This window comes from Canis lupus, chromosome 25 (genome assembly GCF_048164855.1).
Source record: "Canis lupus baileyi chromosome 25, mCanLup2.hap1, whole genome shotgun sequence".
In the NCBI taxonomy this organism is placed as follows: domain Eukaryota; kingdom Metazoa; phylum Chordata; class Mammalia; order Carnivora; family Canidae; genus Canis; species Canis lupus.
Genome location: NC_132862.1, coordinates 42,750,972 through 42,766,444, shown reverse-complemented (window position 1 = coordinate 42,766,444; position 15,473 = coordinate 42,750,972). Strand labels below are relative to the sequence as shown.

At 37.7% G+C, this 15,473-nt stretch overlaps 1 protein-coding gene across 3 annotated transcripts in view; it reads left to right on the top strand.

The window, feature by feature from the left end:
- Window positions 1–15,473, top strand: part of KDM5A (lysine demethylase 5A) — an 87,618-nt gene that overhangs the window by 49,687 nt on the left and 22,458 nt on the right. For all 3 annotated transcript variants that reach the window (XM_072799372.1, XM_072799373.1, XM_072799374.1), the window contains exons 16-24: window positions 304–428; window positions 908–1,058; window positions 2,743–2,857; window positions 4,327–4,682; window positions 8,373–8,511; window positions 11,518–11,697; window positions 12,292–12,453; window positions 14,404–14,955; window positions 15,302–15,445. In XM_072799372.1, coding sequence (XP_072655473.1) covers window positions 304–428; window positions 908–1,058; window positions 2,743–2,857; window positions 4,327–4,682; window positions 8,373–8,511; window positions 11,518–11,697; window positions 12,292–12,453; window positions 14,404–14,955; window positions 15,302–15,445 — 1,924 coding nt within the window. The remainder of the gene's footprint in view (window positions 1–303; window positions 429–907; window positions 1,059–2,742; window positions 2,858–4,326; window positions 4,683–8,372; window positions 8,512–11,517; window positions 11,698–12,291; window positions 12,454–14,403; window positions 14,956–15,301; window positions 15,446–15,473) is intronic.

Genomic DNA, 15,473 nt, shown 5'->3' with positions numbered 1-15,473 from the left:
TCTTTCCCATGTATGCACTGGCAACTTTTCCTTGTCTTTCTGTGTCCCTGCTGAGGACTAGTCCTTTAAAGTTGGCCTTAAATTTGGCATCTAATGTTAGTTTTTTTTATCAGTTGATTTCACATGTTCCCTGTCTCTTCCTGTGCTAAAACTCTGTGGATGGCTTGGATTTAAGACCCTGTTACCTTGGTAATTGTATTAAGCTGATTGTACTTAAAATTTATTTTCAAATTGTTGGTTTTTGCAAAGTTCTTGATTTTTCTGGCTTTTTGTTTATTTTGTCTTGTTTTTCTTTGGTTTTAGATACCGCTACCCATTAGAGGACCTCCCTTCTCTTCTATATGGTGTGAAGGTCAGGGCACAGTCCTATGACACTTGGGTCAGCCGTGTTACAGAAGCTTTATCTGCCAACTTCAACCACAAAAAAGGTTAAGTTTCCTCCTTTTGTATACATACACTGAAATTACTGTCACATTGAAAGAGGCCTTGTTTTGTGTGCTTTTTCCCCATTAAGGAACAACCTGGGCCTCAGGTGAGATTGGTGACTAATGGGTTGGTTGACTGACTACAGATTTACTTTTCTGTTTGAGAATCTTCTTTTACTTAAAAAGTTAATATAAAATGGGATAGATAGCTAACTTGCAGTAGATACGTGTCTTGGGGAGCCACTGATAACAATGGACTAACACTAAAGGTTAATTAAGAATGAGGAATTTCCTTCCTGAAGAGAAATTGTTTTTAAGGTTTAGGAATGAGCTGCTGCTCTTAAGCTTCTATTGCACTGATGAGATTTTCACAGCTGCGATGTTTCCACTAATAGAGCGATGACTAACTTGAGAGAGGTTGGTGAGTATTTTTAAATGGTTTTTGATGTCTGTGGTCATAGTATATAGCTTTATTTTTACAGATTTGATTGAATTGCGGGTAATGCTGGAAGATGCCGAGGATAGGAAATATCCAGAGAATGATCTCTTTAGAAAACTCAGGGATGCTGTAAAAGAAGCTGAGACTTGCGCTTCTGTGGCTCAGCTGCTTCTGAGCAAAAAGCAGAAGCACAGGTAAGATGAAGAAGAGCTCTCCAGTAGTTTCCTGTGGGTTTTCTTGGTTTTGTCTGTCTTTCTTTCAGGGTAAAAGCCAAAAACTTAACTGGCCTCTTGTGGTGGCCATTTCCGTCCCTCCTCCAGTCATGTCCCAATCTCATCTCCTACTTCTCTTCCTTTCTTGCTCTACTTTGCATTCTTCTTACCTTTTGTGCTTTTCATACCCACCACGTACATTTCTGTTTAGGGCCTTTGCACTTTTTCTTCACGCTCTGAGTGCTCTTCCCTGATACCTAGGTGGCTTGTTCCCTCACTTCTTTCAGGCCTTTTTCAGATATCTGACACATTCTTGAAGAGGTCTTCCCTGATAACCCTGTATAAAATTTCATTGCAACCTTTTTATTCTTTCCTGCTCTCTTTTTCTCCTAGCCCTGTCACTTCCTGATACACTATTTATTGTCTCCTCCTTTCTTTCCCAATCCCACTAGAACACATACTAGACTAGAATGTTGGAGATTTTTTATCCTCTTTTCATTATTGTTTCTTGTGCTTAGAACAATGTCTGGCTTATACTGGATGTGCAATCAATATGTGTAAGTAAATGATACTACATGCTGAAGGCAGGTGGCAGTAAAGAGTAATAACCTTGATGGATGGATGCAGGAGAGGCTGTGTTAGAAAGGGGTGTAGAAGTATGCACCCTTGATTTAATGTAGTTATATGTGTTAAATTTTCTGTGGTATTGTTTCGTATACAAATTACTTTGTACATTTTTTAACTTACCATTTGATTAGAGAACCTTTCTTTGAGACATCGGTCAGCAAATCTTTACCGGTCATTGGGTCATTAACCCCTTTGGAGAATCTGGCAAAAGCTTAGGGACCATTTTCTTGGAAAAATGCACATATACATATAATTATGAATCCATTTCAAGGAGATTGATTGTCCCCTAGCCAAGATAAAGGTCCTTGTTTCACATTTTAAGCTTTTTGAGGTAGAAGATTTAGGTTTTTTTTTTTTTTTTTTTTTTTAAGATTTTATTTATTTATTCATGAGACACAGAGAGGCAGAGATATAGGCAGAGAGAGAAGCAGACTCCATGCAGGGAGCCCAATGTGGGACTTTTTTTTTTTTTTAAGATTTTGTTTATTTATTCATGAGACACAGAGAGAGAGAGAGATTGGCAGAGACACAGGGCAGAGGGAGAAGCAGGCCCCATGCAGGGAGCCCAACGTGGGACTCGATCCTGGGTCTCCAGGATCAGGCCCTGGGCTAATGGTGGCGCTAAACTGCTGAGCCACCCGGGCTGCCCCCAATGTGGGACTTGATCCTGGGACTCCAGGATCACGCCCTGGGCCGAAGGCAGACACTCAACCACGAGCCACCCAGGCGCCCCGAAGATTTAGTTTTATTAATGAACATAGTATTTTACTCTGAGGAATTCACTGACTATTTCAAATGCTCAGTACTTGTACAATTGGAGGAACTATAACTTGGAGTTGAATCTTTGAATGATTAACTAATGATTCAATTAAATCAGTGAATTGAATAACTAATTTGGAAGTGATCACCATTATAGTACAACCTCTCAAACACTCATATTCTGGGATTGCTTGGGTTATAATTCTAGAGAGACTAGCAGCCCCTTTGATATCAGATGGCTATGAATTTTTCTTACTTATGTCTCATTATTTCACATTAGGCAGAGCCCAGATAGTGGGAGGACTCGGACCAAACTGACAGTGGAAGAATTAAAGGCCTTTGTCCAACAACTTTTTAGTCTTCCATGTGTCATCAGTCAAGCTCGACAAGTAAAGGTGGAGTATTACATTTTTTTCTTGGATAATATCCTTTGTAGTATGGGTTTCTGTTTTGGGCAAACAAAATATTGTGTCTAGACTAGTTTGTTGTTTGTTTGTTTGTTACATAAGTGCTGCTGTTTGAAGTTTTTCAGTAGGCAGTAAGAATCCCCTGGCTTTGGTCTTAGCCTTTAATTCTCCTTTTAAAATTCTGGAAACAAGAGTAGGTAGTTTAGGATTTTTTTCTACATTAATTTTTGATCAGAATTCCCATTTAGCATAGATGTAACTGAAATGCAAGAAAATAGTTAAAAGAATTGGAATGTATCAGTAAGTTATTAGTTCATGAGCTTTTAAAAATGTGAGCTCTGAACTTCTTAGGACCTGGTGGTTTCTTGAATATTTCTATTCTCAGAAAGCATATATCAAATATATTAATGACCATAGGTAGTAATTCTCTGATAGTTTGTGGTGTGTTTTGTGATTTGGCCATGGACAGGTTACCTAAAATGATTTTTATCAAGGTTATCTTGTGAATTCTAGTATCAGTTCTGTTTCTGCTGTTATTCCATGTTGTAGGAGCATTTTGGTAGTTTACCGTGCTTTCCTTCCTGAGAGGCTTTCCTCTCTGAGTGTCTGTGACACCACACACTCTGGTTTTCTTTGCTCATTCGCATTTCCTTCTCTCTCTTTTGTTTTTTAAGATTTTTAAAATTTATTCATGAGAGACACGGAGAGAGAGAGAGAGGTAGAGATACAGGCAGAGGGAGAAGCAGGCTCCATGCAGGGAGCCCGATGTGGGACTCGATCCCAGGTCTCCAGGATCACGCCCTGGGCTGAAGGCAGCGCTAAACCGCTGAGGCACCTGGGCTGCCCCCTTCTGCTTATTTTTAAACTGTATTTCTCCACTTTATCTCCCATCATCTACTTTAGAGCAAGACATTTCCCTGTAAAAGCTTTTGCAGTTATCTGTCCTGCCTGAACTGCTCTTCCTCCGGATCTTCATATAGTTCCCATCTCTGGCTCCTCATTTTAATTTTAGTTCATCTCTTTTCTGTGACCACCATCGCAAAGTAATATGCCTGCCCCCTCTGGTCCTTCTCTGTTGTGTTGCCCTGTTTTATTTTCATAGTATTTAAAACTGACCCATTTTATTCAGGTAGTCAGTGTCTGACTGACTGTTCATATTAAAATATGTTCCATGAAGACAAGGACTTTGAATGTTTTAGTGCTGTGTGCTTAGAGCAGTTAGCTGCGTCTGAGTCTGCTGTCATTAAATATTGTTTGAATGAATTAATCATATTTTAAAAGTAATTCTGTGTAAGTACTCGCAGGGAAGCATATTTATGTTTTTAACTATCTGGTGCTATAATGGTGAGATTATCAGACGGTTTAGAATTTGATAGCTTACCTGAACTATGTCTATTCCATACTCATTTTGTATCTTTTAAATTTGTTTTTTATTTTTATTCTTTGGACTTTTTCAGAATCTCCTGGATGATGTGGAAGAGTTTCATGAACGTGCTCAAGAGGCCATGATGGACGAAACCCCAGATTCTTCCAAACTCCAGATGTTGATAGACATGGGCTCTAGTCTGTATGTGGAGCTACCTGAATTAGCCCGACTAAAGCAAGAGCTACAGCAGGCTCGATGGTTGGATGAAGTAAGACTGACCCTGTCAGATCCACAACAGGTCACTTTGGATGTCATGAAGAAACTGATTGACTCTGGGGTGGGGTTGGCACCGCACCATGCTGTGGAGAAGGCAATGGCTGAACTACAGGAGCTCCTTACAGTCTCTGAGAGATGGGAAGAAAAGGCTAAGGTCTGCCTACAGGCAAGGTGAACACATACATTGGTGACTGTTGCCTCTTTAATAACTAAGGGTAGAACCGAAGGAGGAACACAGGGATCTGTTTCATTAAATATTTAATTAGATATTTTACGCCTTCCCTCACCAATCACAAAACTATCAAATAGGCCTGCATATAAACAGTTTCAAATATTGTGGGCATACTTATTGGGAGAGTACTTTGCTAGGTACTTTAAGTAATATAAAGTAGTTTTTTGTTTAGAACCTTTCATTATCTATGCTATAGTTCAGAGCTAAGAAATGTAAAGTTCACTGCAATATTTTATTGTTAACTGAGAGGTACAAAAAAAAATGCTTTTTTTTTTTTTCTCCTCCTCAGGAGTTCAGAGGAGGAGAGGTCATTGTTAGCTTTGGTGGTCAGAAGACAAACTTGAGAGAAAAGAAAGTTTAGGTAGAACCTTGAAGCGTGAGTGGGACTAAAGTGGAAGAGGAGTAAGAGAAATATTATAAGCTGAGTTTTAGGAATATATAGGGTGTGTTTAGGTGACAAAAGTTAAATGGGCTTTACTGGAGTGGAGGATTTACGTAGGAAAGTAGTGGGAAAGAAGAAGCAAGAAAGACAGGAGAATATTATACAGTTGCATTAGCTTTGGCATCCCATTGGATTTGTGAGATTTTAGTAAAGCATTCATTCTTGAGTGTATATCAATGAATTAGACTGTAATGTTCTGTATGAAAGTATTTCTTCAGCTAAAATTAAGATATATGATTTCTCTTGTGAGGATGAGGAACTTGGCATACTTAGATCACATAATTACTAAATAATGCAGCTCAAATTTAAAGCCTTTTCCACTTTATTCCAAAGTCTTCATGTACTTAAATACTCTGTCAGCCATTTGTTTTGGTTGCAATTGATGGAAAAAGCCTTAGATGATTCAGTGAACATAGTTCTGTTTAGCCAAGAAAAGGCTGCATATATTTTTGCTGGATAATTTGCTCTCTAGTTGCCATGGAGGATACATATTAAAATGTATCCATAGCTTTTTCTCTTTGAAACCTTTAAATTACTCTGTGTCTTTAGATTCACAACTATTCTAGGAAGAAGCTAAATAACTCTGGAATGCAAAACTATGATTTGATATACCTGATGTAACTTACTGTAATCTACAGAATGAAATTTTATTGGTTGTGTTATTTTAAAACTTTCTCTCATTTTTCCACATTTAGTCAGTCGCCAAGTTTTAATGAGTTTGCCTCTGAAATGTCTTTCATCTCTGTATTCTTCAACTCCATTGTCACTGACTTAGTTATGGTACTTTTGTATTTTCCCTTAATCTTTGCAACTCAGTAATATTTATGGAATACCTACTACATACCAGACACTATTTCTAAGTGCTGTAGAGACAGGTTAAAAGACACAAAGTCCCTCCTCTGTAATAGAGTCAACATTCTAGTGGGGAGAAATAGATGAATAAGTGAGTGAATGAATGGATGAATTAATTTCAGATAATTAGTGTTCTGAAGAAAATAAAATTAATAAGGAAATGGAGATGGGGTTTGATGAGGATAGTGGAAAATGGAATCTTTTGTTTTCTAACTCCTGTTGAAGTTAGCTTTCTGAAACATATCTACAGTATTCTTAGCCTCTTAGTATCGGTTAACTCCTGCCCACTATTTTCTCAATATCCTCCTCCTTTCCTTTTGGCCTTTTTTCCCTGCCTCTAAATAATGTCTTTCCTCAAGATTCTGGCCCAGACCACTTCTTTTTTTCATTCTGTACATCTCCCTGGAAATTTCATCTAATTTCATGACTACTTTGGCCATCTTTCTATCAACTCCAAATTCTCATCTATAGCATAGATATTTTTCATAGATATCTTCTGCCTATTAGGTAATTCCATTGACTGTCCTGCTGATACCTCAAATTCCTCATATCCAAAATTGGATTCATTAACTCCTTCCCATCATCTCTTCCTTTGCTTCTTTTTTCTTTGAATTATATAGCATTTTTTTCCTCCTTTAAACAGGCTTTGGAAATTAACTTTGACCTTTCCATTTCCATACCCTCAACTTTTCCCCTACAGTTAACTACCAAGCCATGTTGATTAAAGTTTCCTCAATGTTTCTCACTTTCATTCTTCTTTGGGATAGCTGGCCTAAATCATAGCCACAGGCTCTGAGACCTCACCCTGCTCTCACCCATTCTCTGCACTGCACTGGTATTTTCCTAAAATACATATGTGGCTTTTTCACTCCCCTGGTTAAAGCCCTTTACCATTTCCCATTCCCCGGGAATGGAATCAGTCATCTGATTCATAAGGCCATCTGTAATCTAGCCCCTTGCTTAAGGATCTAGCCTCATCCCTTGCCATTCTTCTTTGCATTCTGTGTTCCAAGTGTAGTGATCCCTCTGCTTTCCTCAGACATGCCATGTTTTCTTATGTCTGGACCTTTGAACATGCTCATTTTATTCTCCTCTTCCCTTCTGCCCATCCTCTATGTTGTACTCCTCCTCTGCCTCTGGTCCCAGCTTTCCTGACTCAGTCCTATTTAGAAATGATAAGAAAGCTTAGAAGTCATTTCTGGAAACCCTTCTTTCTTTCATCTGCCAAGTCAGTTTAGGTCCTCCTCTATATTCTGATAGCATCTTACAGTGCTATTAATAATCACCTTCCACTACGACAAGATTAAAATATCTCATGAGGCAAGGGGTCTAGCATAGTGCCTAGCATATAGTAGAATGATGAAACTGTTCCCATCCACAGTAACTTCCTATTGCTTCCATGGCAAAATTCATGTTTTTCAGGACCTCATATCTGTTTACATCTCTCTTTCCTGTCAGATTCCTCTACTTCTTGCTCTTACTCATAGCTATCCCACCCTATCTTAAACTACCTACTTTTTAATTTTAAGATCTTATTTTTTCAATTAAAAAAAAAAAACTCTACCCCCAACGTGGGGCTTGAACTTATGACCCTGAGATCAAGAGTTGCATGCTCTACCCACTGAGCCAGCCAGGCACCCCTGGACGTCTAACTTACTTTTTAATATTTCTTCATGTCTTTGTTCATTATATTCCTAGGGTTTTTTTCTTTAACGTTTCACTTGAAAAAAATCATACTTCTTTTTTTAAGCCTCAACTCAGAGCTGGTCTCAGCTCCCCTAAGCAGAATTAGTCACAACTTCTCCTAGTAGTGAGCCTATAGTAATTTGTTCTTTGTCCCCAGTACAAGTTTAATTCTTGTCTTATATTTTAATTCGTTGAGGAAAGGGTCTATTTTATTCATCTTTTAACTACTACGTAGTATTGAATGTAATTGGATTAAATGTACATGACTGGACTTCTGGACTATTGCTTTCCATGCTGCTGTATGATATGCATCTCTGACAATTTCAGATATTGTGAAGAACTAAGACGGATGCAGTTTGGTGTAGTGAAAAGAGCATGGGATCTGAGACTCATTCTGAATCAGAATTTCAGCTGTGCCATTCACTATATTAAATGCTTTGGAGAAAATAATTGAGATTTTTTAGTTCAGGTTATCTTATTTGTAAATTGGAAATAATGGCAATAGCTGCTTTGCTTCTCTTTAGGATTATGATAAAAACTAAAAATCATGCATATGAAAGTACTCTGCACATTCTAAAATGTTACTTAAATGTTGGTAGCAGTTTGACTTTTCCTCATGCATCTACCCTATTTTTGTGGTTTTTTTTAGACCACGGCACAGCGTGGCAAGTTTAGAAAGCATAGTGAATGAAGCCAAGAACATTCCAGCTTTTTTACCCAATATATTGTCCCTGAAAGAAGCATTACAAAAGGCTCGAGAATGGACAGCTAAAGTGGAAGCTATTCAGGTAAGGAGCCTCTTGAATTATCCTACCATTTGGGTAATGCTGTCTCACAAATGAATTCTTTAAGCCTTTAATTGTTTAGAATAGAATAACAATAAAATAATAACACTTAAAATTCAGTAGTTCTTCCATCTGATTCTCTCATTCAAAATAAATATTACCTGGGCAGCCCCGGTGGCGCAGCGGTTTAACGCCACCTGCAGCCCAGGGCATGATCCTGGGGACCCTGGATCGAGTCCCACATCAGGCTCTCTGCATGGAGCCTGCTTCTCCCTCTGCCTGTGTCTCTGCCTCTCATTCTCACTCTGTGTCTCTATAAATAAATAAAATCTTTAAAAAAATAAATAAATATTACCTATTTAAATGTTACTTGTTTCTGTTGACTCCCTGCTAGGAAAGATGATGGAATTAGTTATTTGTTTAACTAGCAATAGGGAGTTTATTTCCTGCTGTATTCTTTGAATCTTTGCCATGTGCACAAATTACTTTTAAAATAAGAGGCAGAAAAAAGAAAATGAAATTAATATTTGCTGAACACCATAACACTCATGATAGTTACTATTCTAGTTGTTTGGGAGTAGAAATGTGAGGGAAGGTTGTAGATAGTACGTACCCTGGCCCTCAAAATAGCATATTTTCTAGTTAGAAAGACATGTATTAAATATTAATTTAAAACAATATATAATATTCCCTCTGAATTATAAAAATCCTTGTAGCATTTTCAGTATTAAGGCTATACATGCTCTTTATTGTAGAGCTATATCCAAAGAAAAGGAAACCAACTCTCTTGTACTAAACTGCTGTCCCAAGAAAGAACGTATTTTTGGTGTGAAGTTCTAATGACTTTTGTTTTGTATTCAGTTGACTTTTTAGAGCTTCTTAGCTTTGCTTTTTCAATGCTATTTTTAAAAGTATCTCTATTTTCCAAACCAGGTATTTCTTGGAGGGGGGGTGTCATTGGGGCAATAGGCTAAATGGATGATGGGCATTTAGGAGGACACATGTTGTGATGAGCACTGGGTGTTCTATGTAAATGATGAATCACTAAATTCTATTTCTGAAACCAATTTGTTAAGTAATTTAAATAAAATCTTGGAAGAAAAAAAAATTACCTCTGTTTTCATCATCCTCTCTTTCTTTAACCTATTTCAGGAGGTTGATTGAAATGTTTGATAACCCTCAGTTGAATGTTTATTTACGACCACAGGACCAAGTCTACAAGTATAGGTGGCTGTCTTGTGTTTCCTCTGTAATTTCGAAGGACATGTCTTCCACCAAGCCGTCCCTTCAGGGGAGACTGACAACTTCTGTTGATAGGCAGACTCTTCTTTAAGATACATAGCTTGGGAGCAGGCTAAGTCAAGCCTTAGCCAGAAGGTCTTTTGTAGTCAAACAACTATAGTTGGATACAAGAAGGAGTAGCAGTAAACACAATACTTCTCAACTGTATCTGTATTTGAGCTTTCTTTTCTCTTCCATTTTGCTGTCTATTCTTTAATCCTAGTACCACAGTGATTTAATTATACCATTAGAATATCTCTTAGGGCTAGAACCTTCCCATTATTTTTAAAAATTCACTTACATTGGGGCCTCTAGTTGGCCTAGTCAGTGGAGCGTGTGACTCTTAATCTCCGGGTTGTGAGATCAAGCCCCACATTGGGGTGTGGAGACTACTTTAAAAAAATTCAGTTAAGTTTTTTGCCTATTAATTTTTCCACATGTTTCAGTGTAACTTTCAAAATGAATTCATAGGCAGATAAGTCAGCTAATATAGGAAATAACCTTTTATTGGAATGTCTATTTATAGCATGTAACTATGCCTTTCCTTGATTCAGAGCTTCTGGATAACAATGAACATTAAGGGCATATATACAGTTTCTTATAGGACTGGTTATGTGTTGTCTGCCTGGAGATTTGTCCAGTCTAAGTTATCACTCTGAATTACTATCTGTTGCCTGCCAACCCACTTCAGTTGTTTTTGCCAAATCCCTGGAATAGATTACTAACCCTCTCACATCTTATGATTCATTTAGTTACAGCAGTAATAGTTCTACAAAGAATAATGACATCATTACATGGAAATACTGAACCCTTGTGATAAGGCAGATATCTGTTCTCATTTGTATTTATACAACATAAATGGAGGTGGTTATCAGAACTAAAATACTATTTTGTAGTTGTTGGAAAAGTTGAAAGACTTTGAAATAGGCAAAAGAAATTACCGGGTGTTCTCTTAAGTGGAGTCCCGGATGTTGTCTGGTGAATCCTCCAGGATGGTCTTATTCTAGGAGTACGTGCCCTAGATTTTCTTTGACCAGGCTATTTTACAACTCTGTCAAATGTTAGAGAGTGATAGTAATACAAATGAATTATGTTCATAGAAAAGCAATTAAATTTATCTATGATGAAACAGTTGATTTCCCCATGATAGAAAAGTGATTGCATTGTCCCGCATGATATTAAACATCTGTTTCCATCTATTAGCAAATTTCTTACCTCATTCCTGATTGTGTGTGTGTATATATATATATATATATATATATATATTTATGTATGTATTTTAAAGATTTATTTATTTATTTTAGAGAGAGGGTGTGTGAGAGAGTTGGGGGAGAGGCAGAGGAAGAAGGGAAGCAGACTCCCCTCTGAGCAGGGAGCTGGCTCTGGGGCTTGATCTCCTGACTAGGAGATCATGACCTGAGCTGAAACCAAGAGTCAGATGCTCAACCAGTTGAGCCACCCAGGTGCCCCATATGTCTGTTCTTTAACTTGTGTTTTGAACTAATTTTTACATCTTAACTGGTTCCCTCACTAATAAACAAAAATCTTTGACAGCATGAATTACAGACTTTTTAAAAAGGGCACTTGAGGTTCTATTTATCCGTTCAAGAGATACAATTAGGTATAAAGAATAATACTTAATACTAAACTCTGTAAGATCTTCTGGCCAGTATTACTAGACTCTATAAGAAAGTGCAAGTTGTGTGAGAATGCACTTTTGTTTTTCAGAGTGGCAGCAACTATGCTTACTTGGAGCAGCTGGAGAGCTTATCTGCTAAAGGGCGCCCTATCCCTGTGCGTCTGGATGCTTTGCCTCAGGTAGAATCACAAGTAGCAGCTGCAAGGGCTTGGAGAGAACGGACTGGGCGGACCTTTCTTAAGAAGAATTCTAGCCATACCTTATTGCAGGTAAAGAACAGTTGGTAATTTAATACCTGTAGGTAGGAGTTTCATTGATGAGGGTTGTTTTCAGTTTATCTGGTTAGGGTTATAGAAGTGATTCCTATTAAGTGATCTCAAATGTTGACTAGAAATCTCAGCCTTAGGCAGACTTATCTCCAGTTCATCTTGTGCTATGTCCAGAAAAAATAATCAGCCCAGATCTTATCTCTGTTACTAATGGATTCTGTCCTTGAAATAACTTATTTCTCAGAAGTACAAATTTAAATACCCATTACCCTTGAGTAGTTGAACATCCCAGTAGTTAAAAAGCATAGACTTTGGAGTGAGATACTTTCCTGTTTGAGGACTGGCTCCCTAATTGCTAACTCTTTGTCCTTGGGCAAGTTGTTTCCTTTCCAAGCATTAGTTTGCCTGGTTTGTAAAATACAGATGATACTACCTACTACAGAGGGTCATTGTGACGATTGAGTTAGATAATGTGTAGAAAGTACATTAAGAAAGTGCCTAGGTCAGGATGAGTGGTCGGTAAATGGTTCCTTTGTATTATTTTCAGTTTTAGGACTTAAAACTAGAGATCAGTGTTTGGTTTTATTTTTGTAGGTGCTGAGTCCCCGGACTGACATTGGTATATATGGGAGTGGTAAAAACAGAAGGAAAAAAGTAAAAGAACTAATAGAAAAAGAAAAAGAAAAGGATTTGGACCTTGAGCCTCTGAGTGATCTGGAGGAAGGATTAGAGGAAACCAGAGATACAGCTATGGTGGTAAGAAATTATGTAATACATCTTGAGTCTGCTTTGTGGTTACAAAATTCCATATATTAGCAGATACACTGGTTTTATGTTCTTAACTATTTTTATTTTTCTATATTTTTGGCTGTATAGTAAAACAAATATTTTTAAAAATTTATAATCAAAATTTATTAGTCTGCTCTCTCCCCTGAAATTGTCTTTTCCATATCCCTCTTCTTTATTATTGTTTTAGTACTTATCTAATATTCCATCAAATTGTCCATAACTTGTTGAGTGCTTTTCTGATACATCAAATATTTTGATTGTTACTAAGTGTTTGCTATTATTATAAAGTGAACTTCTTTATAAAGCCTTTTCCTTTTTTCAAATTATTTTCTTATATTTGACTCTTAGGAATGTGATTACTGTTAGAATTTAATAGTATTCTTAATACATAACACTTAATACTGTGTTTTTAAAAGGAATTATATCCATTTAATGATATCAGCTGCTATTTAAAATATCTCCCTTCTCTTAATCTCATTCACAGTATGATGAGTACTCCATAAAATATTTGTAGCTAATTAGAATGTTGGGTGTTTTTGGAGAGGAGGAGGAATATGTGATGATAACTAGGAGCCTGGGGATGTAAAGAAAAATAAAAAATGTGTTTGGGCAATATGTAACAGTAAGGAAATACATACATTAAGTCACTTGATATGAATGTTTCTGCCTACAAATGATCCTGGGTTTTGTTTTTTTTTTTTTTTTTTTTAAGATTTATTTATTTGAGAGAGAGAGCGTGTGCACGTGCACACATACATGAGCCGGGGGAAGGACAGAGAGAGAGGGGGTAAGCTGACTCCTCACTGAGTGGGGAGCCTGATACAGGGTTCATTCCCATGATCCAAAGACCTCAACCCAGGCTAAAACTAAGAGCCAAATGCTAAACTGACTTAGCCACCCAGGCACCCCTAAATGATCCTGTTTTGATGCTAGTGGAAATGATTTATTAGTGAGCCTGCCTAACAAGTCAGTCCTGCCAGATGAATACAACTGGAAAGTATTTTAAAATTGTTGCAAAGCTACCACAGTTTGTTTACCTAAAGATTTTATTTATTTATTCATGAGAGACACAGAAAGAGAGTCAGAGACATAGGCAGAGGGAGAAGCAGACTCCATGCAGGGAGCCTGATGTGGGACTTGATCCCGGGACTTTAGGATCACGCCCTGAGCCTAAGGCAGATGCTTAACTGCTGATCCACCCAGGCGTCCCACTACCACAGTTTAAAAAAGAAAATGGCACGGACAGTGTTCATGTTCATGATAATGAAATTTTGTTTACTTTTATTTCTTTTTTTGAAATGAGTAACCTAAACCTTGTTATAACTGATCATCAGACTTCATCATTCTACTTATACATGAGTTGGAGAGGCCATTTAGAAAGAAATAAAAATTGATTTGTATAGAAGTCACCCTCAGGGAAGGAATTACAAGGGGAGAGGGAAGTAATATATAGTGGATATTTACTTTGCACGTGGCACCAAGTTAGACATTTACATGTATTATCTTAATTCTCAAAACAACAAAATGAGGTTGGTTAGTATACTGTTTTTCAGAAAACTGATATTCAGAAAACTTGTGCCCCAGATCAGCTGTCTATAAGTACAAAAGCCAGGCTTCATACTCAGGTTGCTTGACTCCCAAGGCATATTATCTTTCTGTTCAATCTACAGAAGAGTTCCAACATACTCTACTGATCTACATTGTCAAACATGGTAGCACTTTGCCCATTTCACAGATGAGGAATGTTTGCTCCCAAATTATAGGAAATTATTGACAAATGTTGGGTGGTTGCCTTTTTTTTTTAGGATAATACTTTGTCACAATGAGGGCACAATGGGGAGATGATCCCTCAGGTCTGAGGATTTGACATTTTGAAATATTTTGCAGTGACTCCTTTTAATCATTTGTTTTACACAGGTGGCGGTTTTCAAAGAACGGGAACAAAAAGAGATTGAAGCCATGCATTCCCTGAGAGCAGCCAACCTAGCCAAGATGACAATGGTGGACCGCATAGAAGAAGTAAAATTTTGCATTTGCCGCAAGACAGCCAGTGGGTTTATGCTACAGTGTGAGCTCTGCAAAGACTGGTTCCATAACAGCTGTGTTCCCCTTCCTAAATCAGGTTCCCAAAAAAAAGGGTCTAGCTGGCAGGCTAAAGAAGTGAAATTCCTTTGCCCTCTGTGTATGCGGTCTCGAAGGCCAAGGTTAGAGACTATTCTGTCGCTCTTGGTATCCCTTCAGAAGTTGCCAGTACGTTTGCCTGAAGGAGAGGCCCTACAGTGTTTGACAGAACGTGCTATGAGTTGGCAGGATAGAGCACGGCAGGCCCTAGCCACAGATGAACTGTCCTCTGCCTTAGCCAAACTATCTGTATTGAGCCAGCGTATGGTGGAGCAGGCAGCTCGAGAGAAAACTGAAAAGATAATCAGTGCAGAACTCCAGAAAGCAGCTGCTAATCCTGACTTACAGGTAAGTTTAGGGTTTCTTTCTTTTTTTATTTCATGGGATTATGTGTATAAATAGTAAATTAAATATATCTTAACAGCTGATGAGGAAAACAGCAGTAAGTTGCTAGCAGCTATGTTATCCATAACATCTTTTTATATACACCTGTAGGATTTCCTTCAGGTATATACCTACATCATTTTAGTGAACTATTAACTGGAAATAGTATTGAGGGAGGGACCTTGGCATTAAAACCACAAATTTGATTTGTGTTAACCATGGAATTCTGTTGGCCACTTTGAAAGTTCATTACATTTTGGTGGTCTTAAATGCATATTAATTACCCATGTTGGAATTGTTTGTTATTTAGGGACACTTACCTAGTTTCCAGCAGTCTGCTTTTAACCGGGTGGTGAGCAGTGTATCTTCTTCTCCTCGACAAACAATGGACTATGATGATGAAGAAACAGATTCTGATGAAGATATCCGGGAGACATATGGCTATGACATGAAGGTAATTAATGGACAGGCATACCTGATCA